At 41.1% G+C, this 18,967-nt stretch overlaps 2 protein-coding genes across 8 annotated transcripts in view; one reads left to right on the top strand and one right to left on the bottom strand.

The window, feature by feature from the left end:
* Positions 1-18,967, top strand: part of LOC105683200 (neural cell adhesion molecule 2-like) — a 248,404-nt gene that overhangs the window by 73,703 nt on the left and 155,734 nt on the right. Inside the window, exon 2 of the mRNA XM_048660028.1 lies at positions 2,629-2,744. The gene's annotated coding sequence lies outside the window, so the exon portion shown is untranslated. The remainder of the gene's footprint in view (positions 1-2,628; positions 2,745-18,967) is intronic.
* LOC105683204 (cytochrome P450 CYP12A2-like) lies at positions 5,259-18,096 on the bottom strand. 7 transcript variants are annotated; one of them, XM_020850804.2, is made up of 12 exons: positions 17,907-18,096; positions 13,620-13,958; positions 12,167-12,309; positions 8,749-8,861; positions 8,276-8,392; positions 7,944-8,020; positions 7,675-7,876; positions 7,400-7,556; positions 6,589-6,752; positions 6,137-6,215; positions 5,730-5,936; positions 5,259-5,632 (listed from the first exon to the last, which is right to left on the bottom strand). In XM_020850804.2, exons 2-12 carry the CDS (start codon positions 13,846-13,848, stop codon positions 5,510-5,512), a joined length of 1,611 nt encoding a protein of 536 aa, XP_020706463.2. In that variant the 5' UTR covers positions 13,849-13,958; positions 17,907-18,096; the 3' UTR covers positions 5,259-5,509. The 7 variants fall into 7 exon arrangements, with proteins under 7 accessions (XP_020706463.2, XP_012251072.2, XP_012251065.2 ...); XM_012395649.2 differs by having other exon boundaries at positions 13,620-13,935; XM_012395642.2 differs by having other exon boundaries at positions 17,912-18,096.

Here is an 18,967-nt window from a genome sequence, read left to right as displayed (position 1 = left end):
GCGTTTGGCAAACTCATCTTTTCAGGGTTTTTTTTTTTTATCTCTTTATCTGTTCTTTACTTTTTTTTCTCTATACTCATTTCAATTCCCGGGGTACTACGAATACACGTAAATGGGTGTGAGTATGTGAACCCCGTAATGGTTCTGCTGTATTTTAAAAATCCTCTTGTACCGCACGGAGAGCAGAACTTTCGCATAGGTAATACGAGGAGAAAGGGGAGGGGATTCAAAACGTGAATGAACGTATATTATACAAGTTGGAAACTTGGATATTTCAATAAAGATTTTGGCATCTCTTGTCGGAGGGGGTGCAGGTAGAAGATTAATTCCATGAGAAAGTTTGGATTAGAAATTTGTGCGTAGGCATTACGGCAACCAAATATATTCCTAACGAGATCCAGATTACGAGTGATTATGGATTAATCTAACTGCAGAACGCTAATGAAGCACTTACACCTAATTAGCCTCGAGAAGAATTATCGATTGATTAATAGCGAATTGTTGATTAATCTAACAAGCTGCTAATGAAGCACTTGCACTTAATTAGGTAATAGCTTTGCCGTAGGACTCGAGGCCCATGTATACCGCCCTGCGGAACTTGATGCCTTTGTCAACTACAGCTACCGATGATACAATGACGCCTGGTTTTCTCAGGTTTCGTTCCCAGATATTTATTTGTTTTGCACAATACCAGAAATGAGTCGATTCAGTTGTAACGGGCGAAGAATGTATGATAAATAAAAAATTTCCTTTCTCTTCTTCGATCAAATGAGCGGAAAAATTATATTTCTGCTCATTTATCTACACAGAACTAATTGTACAAGGTACAGCCGTAGTCGTGAGGAGCAAATTTATACGAATCGTTACTACCTGCAGAGCGGATGGAATTAGTTAATTGTAAAGTACCAAAGAACCTTCTCGTGGTTAGCGTTTTGGCAAACGTATATATTCACGATGGCTGGTTAGACCGAAATTATTCAAATGTAATACGGGCGCGCGAACCAACATCGCCGAATCAGAAGACTTTATCATTTCACCAAATTTCTGAGGCTCCGCAGCTCCGGCTTTATTTCATACGTACGTTTTTACATAATTTACATAGCCTACAATGAATACAGCTACTCATATTCTCTACCTACCGACGTAAAATTCACCCGCGCACGTTTTCACGAACGTGATAGGTTCGTATCCGTACGGGCGATTCCATTATCATTTGTAGCACCTTTGATCGAATGACTCTGACATTTCGAATTCCTGTCGACTTTTCAACGAAATAATCTCATCTGGTTACTCGTAGTTCTCCGCATACCTTACGATATTCCGATCGGAAAGGAATTGAAATTCTCTCGAAAAGCTGTATACGATGAATTTGATCAAATTAGTTAATTGCGAAGTGAAGATAGACCGGCACACACACGCCGCTATCGCTATCGCGGCTGCCGAACTTCAGCGCAACTTATTACACACAACACCGGGGGCAATGTGTGTGCGAAAGTGATTGGTACGTGCGTGTAGCGGATGGATAGTTGGCTATAGCTCTAGGTTTCCCACGTAGGTATAGCCGGTGCAGGATTATTCAAATGAAATACTGCTGCTCGTAAAACGGCCTGTGAAGCGAACGCGTCGAAATTACAACATGGATTCATCCTTCCGTGCTATACGCTTCGTTCCGTGCTCAGCTCCGCGCTGCTCCGCGCTGCTCCGCTCCGTCCTGCGCGGAGGCAAACTAAGTACTCTGCTTAATCTACCGTGTTGCATAAATGCATAATCTCTGGTCTCTTAAAGCAGGTGACTCGAACGGAGAGAGGCACCCTTCCCAGTTCTCATCCTTCTTTGTCTCTCTTCACTCCGAGTCCCGCGGGTTCCTTCGTCTCCCCTTTTGCCTTTGGGTACTTCCGTTTGCGCGTCGCTTCATTGACTTCCTTTCCAAGAAGAGTCATTAACGTTTATAAACCACCGGCAAGGTCCGAGCAAAGGCCGGTTTATTTACACTCTTTGCAATTCCGATGGAAAACATCCTCGTCCAAAAATTATCCATCGCACTGCGATTATTCCGTGTAAGGCGTGTGTATGTATACCTACCGGACATACCTGTACACGGATAAGTTTATACCAACAAATCGGATAAAAGTAAATTACGTCGCATTGAATTCTGGTCGACGATACGGCGCCGTCCCGAGTACGAGAAAATCAAATCTTATATTCAAGGGTCATCCAATTTAATCACAAATGAGAGAGAATTTCTTCAGCAATAACGTATTATATATTATATACAATAATTGTACGAGCACCGATCGTGCTCGTGCAATTTTTTCGGTTTAAAATTGAAAGTTTATTATTCATCCAGTTGGATGTCCGCACTTTTATTTTCATCTTCTAATCTTTAAATCTGAAGAAAGACATTATTATCGAAGAATGACGGAATTTCAAACTCAATAAACTCAATTTTCTCAATCCACCGTCCCGTCGCCATGTTATTCGGTATGGTCGCCCTTGCCCAATAAAAATTCGAAAGAGAAGAAGATAAGGCGAAACGAGAGAGATCAAAGCATAGTCGATCCACTGTCAATTATTCGGAACGGGATATTCCGTATTTCGCTTGTTTGTTGTACGTAATTTTTGTTTCAGAAGATCCAATTCGGAAAAAAAAATTGGTGTGAACAAGACTAGAATGGGGTTCGAGTGAAGGAAGGCCTGTTCCGAAAATTGATCTTCAGGTGGATGTGTTCCAAGGCGGTATACAGGTATGTACGGGTACCGTCCTCTGATAAAGTTTTAACAAGTAGCTGGAGGCTATATACCGTCAACCGTGGAAGGTGGATAACGGTAGGGAGAAAATACCTCGTTAAAAGAGGAGATTGAAGTTAAACATGCAAATTGTTACGTGAAATGTAACGCGCCGAGAGATATATGTCTATATATGTATATATATATATATACCGGTATCTCTTTGTTAGGTATTTCTGAGCCTACAACATTGTACCCCCGCATATACATGTATGTACTGCACACCCACATCGGGATCTCTTCTTCGCCGAGGCCCGGGGCTTCGACGCTCGAAACGAAATCGCCTGATGCAATTCGCTGCATTCCGTATCGCCTCGTGAACAACCGAATCGTCACTTACAGACGTGCGTATCTCGTGACTCACAGACCTGTACGCGAAAAATTCACCGGGATCCGCAAGGGAAAGACGGGAACGGGAAAAATTTACCAACGAAAAATTTTCGTCCAGAAGGTTGGGTTATATTTACTGTTCAATTTATCTATGATTGTACGTTAGGTAGTTATTTAATGTTCATAGGTATTATCGAAATGTGGGGGAAGAAAATATTCGTAGAATCGCTGCAAGCTTTCATTCGATCGAAGAATTGTATACTTATTTTAAGCGTGGGCGTTGTACCTTATTCAGGTTTGCAGCTGTGAATTGCGATGAACAATTGAATTCCCACGATTCACCTTGCAGGTGACGATGTACAGCGATAATCGCAAATAAATCGCGAACAAGGAAGGAAAAGAAAAAATTCTGCATTCGTGGTTAGCAGCTCCGGTACGGCTAGCCGCGGTTAATAACGGCGTTATTATTTCATACCTTACATTCTGTGTCAAAGTCTGGTACAATATATGGCTTGATTTTCCCTCCGCGCAACATCGAGCGAGATCTAATCGACGTGAAACAATTTGAAATTATTTCATCGCGTTTCGCAACCGTGAAACCGTTTCGTCAGTAACGTTTTTCGCGAGTCGATCGCATGCCCGTTTAATTTCCTCTCTCTCTCTCTTTCAGCTCCATTTACTGATGGTACGGTTTTAGTTATTCTATTTTCTGTATCGTTACTACGTAAAAGGAATCAATTGAGCGATTTCAATACCTCTTCATTGTTCTATAAATTTGTTTAAATTTTTTTTTATTATTGTTCTTCCAATATAGGCGCGTATAACTGACGGGACGCGGCGACGGCAAGATAGTTTTGCCAGTTGCATCGGATATACCTATTTCGTGCACCGAAATATTCATTCGTTCGTTTGATCGACCCCATTCCAGATTGTCATTCGTATCTGCCTTATGAAATCAATTTGAGTGCCGGTGACTGGTTTTTCGTCTATATTTCATTTGCTTTATTCGCGTGTTTTGAGCGACGTATACGGCGTTGCTATTTCGTAGCTTCGTTTCATTCCGCTGAATACTCTTTTATAGAATTTTTTTGCAATCGTTTTCTTTTTACAATGCGCATTGCAGACGGTGATCGGAAAATTTTTGCGAAGGTCAGCGTCGATATGCCGCATCAACCGTGCAACGGCGATTGTTGAAGCTTCAATGATTAATGGTTTCAAATAATGATTCTGTGTTCGGTCTAGTCCAGTGTGTATCATGGGTATAGGTATATTTCCATACCTATACCTGCATACTCCTCCTCCCGCGTCTTTGATGCAATAATAGCAACTGCGGCCCATTAACTCATTGTCAGGCATTCGAAAAACGAATCTCAATAATAATTTACCTACTCCGCTTCACCGTGATTTAAGAATGAAAACTGAAGTCCAGACATTGCGTCTATAAAAATCCCCGCTCTTCAACGTTCGCGGTGTCTCATCCGATCTGATTACAGCTAATTGAACGTTTGCTTATTGTTAGATCGGCCTTTCGAAACATTTGGATCTAATCAGATCTGGAGTTGGATATCCAGCCAGATTTCATTTCACCCATGTCACTGGTTCAGGGGAGACTTTCGAATTCGAATAATGAGTACGCCAATGAGATCCGGAATAATGTTATTTGCCCTTATTTTTACCCTCCAATTCGATCGGAGCCGAATGGTAACTCTGAAAATGGTTTTTGAAAAGAAGCAAAAAAAAAAAAAAAAAGAAACTCTACGAATAGGTCAGATCACGGTCGAGTTGAGGTGCGATATTTTATTCAGACTGTACGTTCTATTCGTGGATAAAGTTTTACGGGTTGAATGCTGGGTCGCGGAGAATAGCGAAGGAGTAAAAAATCGGTGCCGGCCACGAGATGGGAACTAAATAAGCGAGTTGGCACGACTGAAAACGGTAATTACACATTATACCTCTAACACGCATCGAGCACGCGACCATAAGTTCGATAATAGGTGCGCGTGTGTGAGTGTATCCTATAGCTCCATCGTAAGTCGCGATTCTGCGCGCGATCGCACAATTCTGGAGCCACGGTGTTTTTAAATTTTGGTTCAGATCAGCGTCGTCCTATGGGTGGGAGAAACGAGAAAAAAGAACACAGGTAATCATCGAACCACCTGGGGCAAGCGTATAATTTATATAAGCGGCTTCATTCAATAAGTCTATCAAGGTACTAGAGCTATTACATGGTCGATGGCTATTTTCATTACAATTGTCTATGAAAACAATTTTACCATGGTTATCGACATTTTTTCATGTCGATTTTAATCGTATCCGTAGTATCATCACCCGAAAAATAAATGGACTACCGAACAAACTAGAATACTAAGATTTTCAAAGTAATTCAAAGCGCCTACAAACTCTCGGCTTTGATGTCAGTCATCGTGAAGCGGAGGGGTGATGTGGGCGTGCGAAGTATCTTAGTAAGAAATTTCATGTCCTCGTGGTGCCAAGAGACTTCAAAGTTTGATATTATCTGCGATAATTAGATAGGTACATAATTAAGAAGCCGGTAATTACTCGTCTCTTTATTATTCGTAATTTTCATTTTAATGATCTATGCCGCGACTCACCTTTGTTATCAACGACTCCATCTCCATTTCGGCGAATTTACTACCGATACAAAACCTTGCCCCGTGTCCGAACGGCAGGGCGGCAAACTTGTGGGCGTCAGCAAAATCTGGACTCGATCTCAACCATCTTTCCGGCATAAATTTATCTGGCTCGGGGAATATTTCAGGATCCGTCGTCATTTCTATGTGACAAAGGATGACCGGAGTCTGGGAAAATCAACGAATTAATGAATGAAAAAAAGATCAAACGAAGCAAGGGGAATAATTAACACGCTAATGAAGTGTGAAAAAAAAACGAAATATGTATATATATATATATATATATATGGTACTAAGGGATATTATAAGATAACCCTAACTATGGATGAAAGCTGGAGAAAATATTCGTGAAAATTGAAAATTCTCACCTTCTTCGGCACTTGGTATCCTCCGATTACTATATCCGTCGGCATGACGCGAGCGTTCGCGTAAGCTATCGGGGACATCCTATTATACAAATCAAACGAGTTAGGATACATGCTCGAAGAATTTCCATTCGTTAAAATGCAGACAACGTGGAAGTAATGCAGCAAATCTATACAGACGGTTAATTTTTCCTTGTAACAGGCGCGACTTACACTAACACCGCTCACACGTTATAGAAAATATACGTGACGTGCACATGTGTATTCGTAATATCTTTTCCCAAGACAAAATATATGACTGCAGCCTAATGGTCCATTAGGTATGTAAAAAACTTGAAAGAAATAGAGGTTTTATGTTTGAAGTTTTAATGGGAGGGTCGATTTGCGGGACGTTATGTAATGTTTAGTGTTAGTGTTTCCTTTTCTTTTTTATACTATTTCTTTTTTCTCGTTACCTTGCGGATTCTTTTGTGCACGCCTTTAAGTAAGGCATCCTCCCGTTGTTCTCGGCATTAATTTTTCCATCCGGGGCGAGCTTCCGTAATTCTTTCCGTAAAATTTCTTGCTTTTCAGGATTTTTAGCTAGGTAGTACAAACACGTGGCCACGGCGTGCGAGGTCTAAGATGAGAGGAAAAAAAAATGAAAAATAAAACAACAAGCGTCAGAGAAAAATGAAAAGACAAAACCTCGTCGTTCATTATGCCATACGTAGTAAGTATGTCGTTAACTGTACAATACGTAGGTACGACTCTTGTTCAAGGAGTTGAGAGTTGTTTCCGACCGGGTAACGCTGGGCCGGCCTGTGACTTTTGAATTTATTCTACCTCCAGGGAACACTGCAGGGTTCGATTTTTCTCCCCCTATTCCATTTCTCTTTCCATTTCTCTCTCTTTCTATTGTATTTACATCGAGCAACTCTCTTCTTTTCCCTCAATCGCTAAACACGGGGATGTTCCATTTTAATAAATTCGGGTGATTTACTCATAAAATAACGGCGACGTGGACAAATGATGATAATAAAACTCTGCCAAATTCGAACGGGGGACATCCGCCGTTCATCGTGTGCGTGAATAAATGTTTCCGAATTTTTATATCCCAACAAATTTTGAAAGTGGAAAAAATGATCTTCGATACGAAGGGTGTTGAAGGAATAAATTGTTACACGTGACAGCGTAAGCGAGTGGCGACTTCCCGTGAAAGCGAATCACAAAGATATGAAATACGAATAAAGTGTGTGGGTTCATTGACTTGTGAAAAACACGCACGGTGTCTATACCAGCTTGAATCATGTCTAGGGCCATGACGCACGCAATCTTCTTATCGATCGCAATCAGCCTTTCGAGGACACTTTTATCCTCCTCGTCGGTCTTCGGATTCTTCTCTATTCTTTCGACTGCCGCATCGACGTGCTTCATCGCTATCCTAGAAAAACCATGAATCTTATTATAATGAGCGAAGTCGCGGCCCTCTTCTCAGGATACGGGAAAATAGAGAGAGAGAGAAAATAAAACACAAGGAACAGAGGGGACGACTGTCTTACTCGGTGATATAATCCATCGTTTTGACGAACTCCTTCCATTTCTTGGTGTTCATCCAATGGAAAAACGACGGCTGTCCTTCCAATTGATACCAAATTTCAAACCACGAATGAATGTAGGATATCAAACGTTGAGGTTCCGAGTCCGCGGACAGATTTTCGTCGAGGCAACCGAATCTGGTATCGAGGGAGATGACTCCGATCGCTGGTTGATTTTGAGAAAAATCGTTAAAACATTATCGAGTCATTGAATCATCTCGATTTCGACTCACATTCTAAAGCCCATCTGTTCAATTCGTTGGAAAAGTTCTCCGGCATTTCATCGTTATCCTTCCGAATCAGTCTCATCCTACAACGTAAAATTTTTTATGTAAAAATTTGACCAGCTCCATTGAATCGGTAGAAATATTGAGATGCGGTGGGGAAAAGGTAAATTTTCCATGAGAAGCGTACTCGTGTGTGGAACTTTTCCATGCCAAAATATAATGCTGGAACATCTAAAGGGAAGTGGTAGCGGCTAGCATACTGCATCAAGATAACGAGGGAAACTGGATTATGGAAGACAAAGTTTGAAAATTCTTTTCTAGAATAGCATCGCACTTGCCTTCTAACAAAATCATCGGCAACCTTGTCTATGGCTTGTATGTAGAGTTTGGTAACTTGCGGGCGCATTAGAACTTTGTTAACAACGCTTCGGAACTTCCACCATTCCTCGCCTTGCCTAGTTAAAGAAAATTATGCGAAGGTCAAAAGATTAGCGTCTGCAGCACCTACTTTATACAGCATGTATGTGTGTACATGTATATATGGGTCCGTCCACGTGAAACGTACGTAGCCTTAAAAAAAATATTTCTCTGGACTTTGAAAAAATGTTCCCTTAATATCAGAATATTTGTATTCGATTTGTCTTATTTTTTAGAACTTAGCAAAGTAGATATTAAATTATTCACAGCAATACATAAGGAAATAATTGCAATATCCTGCGGACAAAATAATCGGATAACCAGAATATATATATACACAGATACACAGTGATTCCAAATTCAATTTCAAATTTATTGTTAGACGATCTCTCACGTGATTAAAAGACCTAGAGATCCGTCATAATATTCTTTCCGTTCTATTCTTCTATAACGATCAAGACTTTTGATCCCATTCCTCTCCGGCCACTGACCGGCGTTTCTGTAAGCCTGTAAAACAAAAATGGAACAAATGTCTGTTAAACCAGTCTCAGTCGAATTGTCAACCAGATGCCGACCAGGTGAATATCTTTTGCATATCGTTTTTTTTTTCTTTTTTTTTTTTCTATCTACTGGGACTCTGTTGTAGTAACGCGAATTTCATTAGTTTCACCTTGTTTCTCATCATAGCGAGAGTACACAGCAATCATCTCGACAATTTTGTGTTCGATTTTCTATTCGATAAGGACGATGAAATCAAAGATCGGGTAGTATTTCCGATCCTGAAAAGCACAGTTCGCCGAATGGAACACGAATCTTTCGAATAGAGGAGAGAAAGAATTAAACGAGTAATTTGTTAGAAACTGGCAATGTGAATTCTCGACTATATGAAAACATCAGCTTTACGGTCGTTAAATGGTTCTGCAATTACGGGATGCAAAGTTTACCGACAAAATAAAATTGTCTAAGGTGCGCCCGTGCTAAGAGAACAACGAAACCAAAACTTAAAGGGGAGGTGGTGCAGAAAGAGACCGAAAAAAAACGAATGGAAGAAGAAAAAAAAAAAAATCGGAAAAGAAACTAAGAGGAGAAAGAAGAAAAAAAAAGAAATTCAAATGTATAGGGGGTGAAAAGCACTGCTGTTGAAAAGGCAAGAGAGAAAAGTCGTGAGATTGTAAGATTACTCTGGCAACTTGTGTAATACCAACGAAAAGCTCACGCGAAAGTTGAAAAAATAAAAAAGAATAGAAAACGAAGAATTGGCGAAACTATACAGTGGCTAAGCTTTTTCGCAAATCTTCTTCCATGTCACTTGCAGTTTCCGCTTCAAAACCTAATCCCTCTTCTCATATATTTAAAGGTTAACGGGGACCGATCATAAAAATATCGTCGAACGCCAATTTTATACACTTCTTCCAAGGCTATAATAGCAGGCAGCAGAGGATGGTTTCACGTTTCAAGCTCGCGTAAAACGGCCTTTTCAACTTAGAGTATACGAGTTATAAAACGTATCCTAGCGCGGAGCGTCGCGCGTCAATCGGTATAGCTATACAGGCGTCTACCTTGAACGGGGAACTCCTCCTCTTCCCCATCCTCCAGCCCCAACCCCTTTAACGTCTTCGAACGCCTCACTGTAACGAAAGAAAAATAACGACCCACGCGTGATTTGGCGTCGGACGCATACCGACGTCGGTGGCCCGCGCGCGACGAACGAAACGTTTTCAGAGCCATATACCGAAGGACCACCCCCTACTTTTATCCTCATATCTTTACCCGTGCCGATTTCTCACACACTGCGGAAGTTCGGGTCGAGGGCAACGAGCTGTGGGGTGATAAAGTTGAAAAAATAGAACAGCAAAAATGATTTTGTGTTTCGCTAATTTTGTCGAACAAGTTTACTCGAGTTGAGATACATCGGATAGTGAACGACTGCTGGACAAGCTTCACCCTTCCACGAATGATTGTCGGGGAGGATAATATCCCGGCGTTCGACGATTTTCGGAGAAAAATCTTATCGCCGTGGGGTTTCGTATGCCTTTTCGCTCCATCCACGTTTCGGTTTGTGCAAGCGGAGAAGAAGGGTAGGTGGTGCACCGTCCCGTTACGATGTCTGTCGCGGTCGGTTGGGTAAAAAGAAGGGAAAATTTGCTCGTTCAGGGGTAAAATTAAACCGAATAGAAAAGTATTGACGTGGAAGGCTGACGCGTCGACGCAACGAGGTGAATTCAGTCGCGGCGGTGGGACATCCGCCGCGAATTACATGTAATCGGTTGTACCCACTCTACCCATACATATGACGGCTGGTCCCGGTGCATCGACGAAGCGCATTTTTGCGCCCGCTAGCATCCTTGATCAACCAACTAATTGAGAGGATATAGAAAATTAACGAACGATGGAAAGTAACCGCATTCTCACGGCTCTTCTGGTCGAGGGAAAATCCAGCGCGCATTGCACGAACCAGATTTCATTAATTTACACTAATACGGCTTGACCGCTACCACTTCAATGGAACGGCACAGCCCTCCGATAATCTCGTCTATTCGTTCGGTTTCATTCGGAAGCACGTAGCATAAATAAATTCCTATAGTCGAACGCAATGCGGAGGACAAAACTGTACATTGCCAACATGCACAAATCTATTCTACCGGGCTGGTGAATTTATTCCAGGTTAGCTGTTTTTAATATTTAATCTCACCGCAAGAATCAATGCTCGGTGAAAAAAAAAAAAAAAAAAAAAGGAATGGGAAAAATAACAAAATGACGTACTAACTTCTGGACGAACCAGAAATATTTATGGAGGTCACCGAAAGGCTTTGGAAATTACTTTTTACTTGTCATAAACCGTAGAACTGTTTTTTTTTCATTATAATTTTCTTGGTGGGATACTTTCAAAGTTTCACGTCACCTTATTAGATTCAACGTTTTTCTCCAATCGTCATACGATTCGTCTCACCGCGGAAAAATTGAAATATTTCGATCGGTTGTAGTCATACCTTAATTTAATCTACGGTTTCGTGTTACTCTGTTGAAAATACATCAAAGTACATAAAATAATGACGATGACAAAATAAATGTAACTCATATGTGTCGTCATTATAGGTCTTGAAGAAAAATAGAAATTTTCATTTTCCGAATTTCAAATATAGATTGGTCAACTATTTTGCAAGACAAAGGCTGAAGAGAGAGATCGAAAAATTTCAATATTGTGCCCTGAAATACCTTTGCTCTACTGTACCCTTTATTCTTGATGCGATGATTTCGTTATGCTGAAACTGTTCGGGTTCCATACCGGCCGATCCGGATGAAAAAAAAAGGAACAAAATGCACTTCCGACGAGCGCATGTGATACCGGTATGAAGTGGTACGCAGAAAGTTGCACTTCCAAAGTACCCTTCAGTTTCAAAACCGTGAGAGTTAGTGACGCGTTTATAAACCTCGTTAATGCAGCGATGAGTGGGAAAAGCGGAAGGGCTGTTTTATAGAAATTCCGCATGAAATGACGAAAATTTAATATCTATGCGCCGAGAGTAGCTACTCCTGTGATTTCTGCTTCCGACCGCAGGTAACGTGATAGCCACATTGTGTGTAGTCAGGTTTTTCCGAAAAGCGTACGCACGTTGTTAAAAATCTTTTTTTGTTTTTTTTTCGTCCAAATCGGGGTCCGGATTTCTTTTTTTTTTTTTTTTTATTCTCAATGTACGAAATCTTGCGACAAGTTCGCTATTAAATATTTCATACTTGAATCAAGAGTTGAACGAGTGTTGCCTGTTGGACGTTCTTTCCTTTTTTTCCATAAAGTTCAGCCTTATACCAACCTTTTCAGCCAGGTCCGGATTATAAACGAAAATCTGGTCGGGAAGTCCGGGCAGTCCGCTGACACGAATAATGTCTCCGAAGTCTTGGCGTAATTTTTTCATGAAATGAGAGTTGTCCTTTTTGTCATTGTCGTAAAATTCACCTGAAACGAAATACGAGACGTAGGGAAAAACGTATGTATTTTGAATCGCGATCGAAACGAGCGTGAATTCTTCGGTACGGCGATCGGACATTTGACAGAGTAATCTAAATTAGTCTAGAAACTTTTATATATTCCTTGGAATCCTATCGTTTTAATCTTCGCCGGGGGTAGATTGGATACCATCAAAGCGCTGTTTCTTTAATTAAGCAATTTCCGATCTGGTCGCGAGACGCGGGAACCTTACTGAAAATTCTTACAGAATCAAATTACTTGGCTTAATATTACGTTTTTCCTATCGTACGATCTTTACTAATTTTACTTCAATATCCGACCCTCAATCTCGTCGTTTAGTACACGTACACTCAATCCAATACCGCTATGCATGTGACGAACCGAGAGGCTTGTTATCATCATTATTTTCCATTTTATTCGTTTCTCTTTTCGCGGTGGATATTTCTTTTGTCGATACGATAAAAGAGAGGAAGCCCTCAGAGTCGCGGCTGCTGAATCGTATACCGTATATCCCTGCAAAAGTAATGGGTTTACGTATTGTATGCATACAGTCGAACGCATAGATCGGAGAAAGTGGAGAAACTTCTTCACGGAGGAAAAAATCAATTTTCAATCTCTGACCGCAGAGTCGCACAGTTAATATATCTATGCATAGTAAGCGTGCTACCGAATGCTCGAGGGCTTTACATTCTTCTGCTTTCCCTCTTCCCGATCAATGGCGAAACAACAAATAGACTCGAACTGATTCAACAAATTCTCTGAACAAAGTGATGCGAATAATATAGAAGAATGGGACCCAGGAGTCTAGAAGTCCGACACGACAAGTGGTGAAACAAAAATATTCTCACATCTCTCACAGTCCACATCGTACACCGGCCGAAGCACAGCTCATCCAGCTGATTTCTTTTCAAAGGATCTTGGCAAATACATCGAAGCAATTTCAGGTACGAAAATATAACGCGAAAATTAGTTCGATATATCTAGCGTCATTAAATGTTTGTCGACGCGGTTAAAAAAAAAAAAAAAAAAAAAAAAAAAAAAACAACCGAATTCCATTCACGATAGATGATCCGTGTGGATGGATCCAACCAACCCACCTATTTCCCCCGCAGCTCGCTATGTTTCCTTTTATTAGGGTTTCTAGAATAGACGGATGCCGTGATACATTATTCGAGTGCACACTCCGATCACTCGATTCCTCACTTATCATCCTAACTTATATTATTGATAAGACGGCTAGAGCGACACGAGCATTGTTGAATTAAACATCAGCGTTAAAATAATCAAAGAAGACTCACCGATGACCGGTAGAAATCTGTGGAGGTTACCGATCAACGGAAGCGCTTTCGGTCCGGGAATCTCTCGAAAAGGCTTCGCCTCCTCCCACGTAATTGTTTTGGATTCCACTGCATTTTCGGTGGCTCCCGACGCTGGACACGCATTTCCAAATAATCGAACACTTGTCCACCTCTTTACGAAATTACCGATCCGTCCGGATTGCCAAGTCTTGTGCACAACGTAACTCATGATTAACCCGACTCGTTAGAGTTGAGTATAACGCGCAGAAATATTCAATAGTCACGGACGATCGTAACGCTTCAATTCTAATCACAACTGCAGATAACGGATTGGATTATCTGTTTATCGATATTCGACGTTATTATATTTTATCATTTGTTTTCGATCACCGCTACTTACCTGCACGTGCACATGCATTCCGACGAGTGTTACACGCATTGTATATATTTTTTGATCGTGCAGATTGAATACATTCAATCGCGCGTTAAAGTGTTGCCGTGTCACGACATACACGAGAGCATATATTTTTCACCCTCAAATTGTTGTGGAAAAAAGGATTGTTCAATAACACCTGTCAAGAATAATAGTTTCAGGGACATCGGAGAGGAGAAAATCAAAAAAATTCGTTGTCAGATAGAAAAAAATGTCGGAAGTTTCAGTAACGAAGTATTATGATCTCACGAATTTCACGCCAAGATTTTCGAAGAGCAACACCGAAATGCTGCGATCTCATCGGGAAACTGTAAAAAGAAAGTGAATCGCTATTCGATAAAATTCCTCGGACAGATTTTTGCTCTTTTTCAAGATTAATTCCGTTTTACTATCGGTGAAATGATAAAGTATTTCTCTTCGACAGAGATACACGCCGCACGTACGCTTCAAACGGACTCCAAAGGGTCGGAAGATGAAATAATAAAGTTTCGTTCCACAAACATTAAATTAAATGTCGCTACTGCGCCATGCGAGGTTCGAATAGTATATCGAGCTTGACGCGTTGACAGACGAGCCGAATAATATCCCACGGCAATTAAAATTAACGGTTGAAAAGCTCTGGGAATCGTCCCGATAATACAGAGCCTTGTTCCGACGATGCGAATTCTATCGATCCTGTAACTGGCCGTAATCACCTAGTGTACGTTCGTACGTACGCACCTACCGGGTACTGGTATTATTGAATTAATTTACCCCCGTTGCTCCCACCGTTCGGGGAACATTTGACAGAAGAACGTTATTTCTAATTCGTTGTTTGGACTGATGAGAATTTTTATTGCCACTGCTTTGAAATATAGCTAATTGTAAGCGTGAAAAATTATATGATTGTGTCTTTCGTCCGTGTGAGACCGGACGACAATGGACAGGTTCGACGGAAAAAAATAAAATAGAATAAAAAAAAAAACCTGGTACGAGGATGTATATATGCATGTAGATTTTTGATCTTCCCTTGGAATAATTAAAATCTTTTTGCACGAATGAAAAAAAAAAAATAAATAAATAACCTTCGGTATAAATTAAATTTTCAAAGAATGTAGCGTATCTACCCATTTCTTAAATCGGATTGACAAAGTTCAGCGAATCTCGACCAGGTCTGTTTAACTTGTTTCGAATGATTTTCCGTTGAATCAGAAGATTTTGAGTTAAATTGTGAGTGAGGTTCTTTGATTTTGGAAGATCGCTCTCTTCGTTTTCCATTCGAATCCACAAATGTGTAAGCTTATGTTCGCCGCGGAGAGCACAGTAGACGAGATTATCGTAATGAAATACGTACGCAAGTAAAATATACGACATAACGTCGCGAAAAATGTGGAAAGATCGTCAAAGTAACTCCAGACGATGGAATTCAATTATGCGATAAATTAAATACGTTATGGACGTAATTAGAGATTTAAAATCTGAGCTAATCAGGGGTCGTCTTTTCATCAATTATTCGTGAAAAAAAAATGTCTAATTAGAAAGTTGAAAAAGAAACTTTATAAATGATAATCTTGTCGTTACCCAAACGCTCGAAAGATTGAAAAGGAGTGTTTTTGATCGCAGAACTCGATACGACTGAAAATTCCTTTACAAACTCGCGACATGCAGACCATGTCGCGGTAGGAACACCGGTATTCCAGCTTGTTAAAGTGAATGGATCAGAACCCAGCAGAAAGTTGCGGTTATTTCAACAGTTTCTTCAATTCTAGTCTTCGCGGACGTGTACATGCCCTATTATCTGAACTCCATTTCACTAAGTAAATATGCGAATATACGCCACGTTTTTATAATCTTCATTACCGACACCGATGATTACCCTGCCGATTATTCGTTGTACATGTGTAATATTATATTCATTTTGAAATTTGAAGGATATAGATAAATCATCAATTGCCTGGACGCTCACTGTAACAGAATTTCAATATTTCTTCGGTCCCCCTGGCGTACAGAACTCTATGAAAATATATCGTAATGAACTACTCATCCGTCGAATAAAGGACGTCTGCCCACCCCGACGGCCCAGGAAGAAGAGGTTGACCCCTAGTTCCCCATCCGACACCTCTATGGTTCCTTACCCCGCACCCGTTCCCTGTCGTCTTTCTATATTTTCTCCATTTTCTAATTCTGGTCTATTTCAAATGTTCGATCAGACGTTTCACCCGTTACGCGTGTAACGCTCGAAGATCGGGAGCGCGTCACCGAGCGAAAAAACAAATATCACAACGCGTCGATTGGAGAAAGAAAGAAAAAACCAACCAGACATCGCGGTCAACGTCTTCGCTCGTAACAGTGATTGTTCTCGGTTCTTAGCCTAACCATACATATCTATGGCCTAACGTATACACACCCTCTGCGGTATAAATATAAATGCGATGAGATGGCGAAGCACTACGGATGGTGGTGATGATGATGATGATGATGATGATGATGATGATGATGAAAACGATGCATCGCTGGAATTTCACATACATAGATGTATATAATGTCCCGCGAGCTAATAATAGCGTTAGAATCGATAGAATGGATTAAGTGGTGTACGTGTAACGGCCGTGTGGGTAAAAATCGTGCGGCAAATCAAATGTCAGACTGATCATATATTTACTCGCACGTGAAATGCAAGCCGCGGTGCGGCCGCGGCTGGCCCGGCCGGAGTAAGGCATACGGTGGCTTATCTTAATTGCCGGCAAACTGGGGAAACTTCATGAAACCACGCACGCGAACCACATTAACCATTCAGAAATTATAAACGAGACTTTCAACATTTATCACTATGTTATTGCGCCCTTCTTCAGTTTTCGAAGTTTTCGCGGGCCCATTTATTTCCCTACTTCTTTGGAAAGACGCCATTTTTTTTTCCGGCCTGGATCTAATTCCAAAAAACAAAAATTATCAAAAAAAAAAAAAAACAATGTGGACCTCGAGAGCTTTTCCGAATGCAAAAAATTTATTTGTAATCACGATAAGAGTGGAAAGTGAAACTCCACGATCGAATCTGACGCTCTCTACAGAGGGCTTTACATCCGATAGATTTGGCGCCTTTTCAGGAGTACGTAAGGAAAATTTGCCAAATACGAGGCATCTCTACTGGCTTCTCGTGCTCGAAAGATTCGAACAAGCTGCCTCTCCAGGCGAACAATTTACGGCGATATGATTGAGCACTTGAACAATTTAGTTCTTGACAATCAGCGGTCTTCTGAGCACGTACAATCAGACGCGCACCGCGAATAGAATATGACATCAAAACTTTCGTGTTACAAGTGCGTAGATCGCGATATACCGATTCCACACTCAGCGGTTTTACCATTTTTTTCTTTTTTTTTTTCTTTTTGTTTTTCTATCTTTCTCCATTTTGCTAAATTATGGTTGGGTGGTGACGGTGAATTTTTTTTGGAACTCTTCTTGGTGCTACTGCATCACCCAACACGTTTCAAAATATGAAACAAAGATTACATAGCCGGAGTCCTAATCTACTCGAGTTGGCACGGAATGCCCTATGTAAACGTACAATATATACATATCGTATCGTCGATATATAATCCCGGTTCATACTCTCTGTTTCGGTCCATGATCGAGATTGACGTCACCGCTCTTACGTTTCGATTCGTTCTACCTTTTCCTTCTCCCTCCCGCAAAAAAAAATAACAGCAAAAAGACAGCACATCCGTTGGAGCGTTCGTTCTATTCGTGACACGCGTGGTTATATTTTGCAGCGTGTGTGTGTGGGAAGCATGTGCACGTTCCCGTGTCAGCAGCGTATATCCCGCGACAATCGCGCGGAGTGTAAATATTGCGGTTCATAAGCTTGGTACGCATACGTTACACGAACAATCGTTAACGATTGTTGCACCGATCGGTCGCACTTCACGGTCACTTTTAATCAAGTAGACATCCCCAGAAGCTATATTTATGTATAGCTTCGATCTGTACCAAGTAACGGACAGCGACAATATCAGAATTGACAACACATGCGCCTGTTTCACTGTACGCAAACGCATACTACGTTATACTGACACAGTAGTACCAGGTTTCCGACTCGTCGACTCCACCATGGCCACCGGCGGATCGATCCGCTGACTTTCTGATAGGCTGGCTTCATTTTCCTCTTTAACATCGTAGAACCACTCAGAACTGTACAGCGTACGCGTACACATGACCTCGACCTTGACAGTGGAAAAAAATAGATTGGCGCTTATGTCATCCCGGGTACCGCGCTAATCTGGCTCAACGGATGACACGTGAAACGTTGAAATTCTTACGAAGAGTGAAAATCTTACATCTCGCATGTACGTTAATATTATCTAATCAAAAACCGTCACGTGGTATGAAAAAAAATATCTATGAATAGATCGTCGCACACGATGGTGAAACCGCCAATTGTTCTGAAACATACGGCAGACCGGAACCGAAGAATTTTATCCACCGTGCTGTTGAATTTTTCTTGAAATCACAATTTTTCGGTGAACGAGCTTCGGAACTGAAATCAATGAGGTTGGTGAAAGATAGCGTGAATCGAGTACCGGGAAAAAGCTAGATACTTGGTTCGGTGAAAAATTCCTCGTATCTATTACACAGTTATGAAATCACGTTTCCACCTTCAAACGATATTGTTATCTAGTCCAACGTACGCGTTCGAGCCATCGAGCTTACAATCTGCTGCGACCGCGAGGTCTTCATCGTTCGGTTCTCTATCACATTTTACATCAGCTGCAGCCAGCGATGGTATTTTGGTAGAGTATACGTACATACGTATATCATAATAACGGCGCCCGAGGCATCGGATAATTATATACGAAGGTTATAACCTCGCGAATACTGAGCATGTGAATTGAACTCAAGAGAATTATATTCTTGTTAGTTTAACTCGCGTTATTCCGGG

Source organism: Athalia rosae, chromosome 1 (assembly GCF_917208135.1).
Source record: "Athalia rosae chromosome 1, iyAthRosa1.1, whole genome shotgun sequence".
Classification (NCBI taxonomy): domain Eukaryota; kingdom Metazoa; phylum Arthropoda; class Insecta; order Hymenoptera; family Athaliidae; genus Athalia; species Athalia rosae.
Note: the sequence above shows the minus strand (reverse complement) of the source record. Positions and strands in the feature narration are given on the sequence as shown.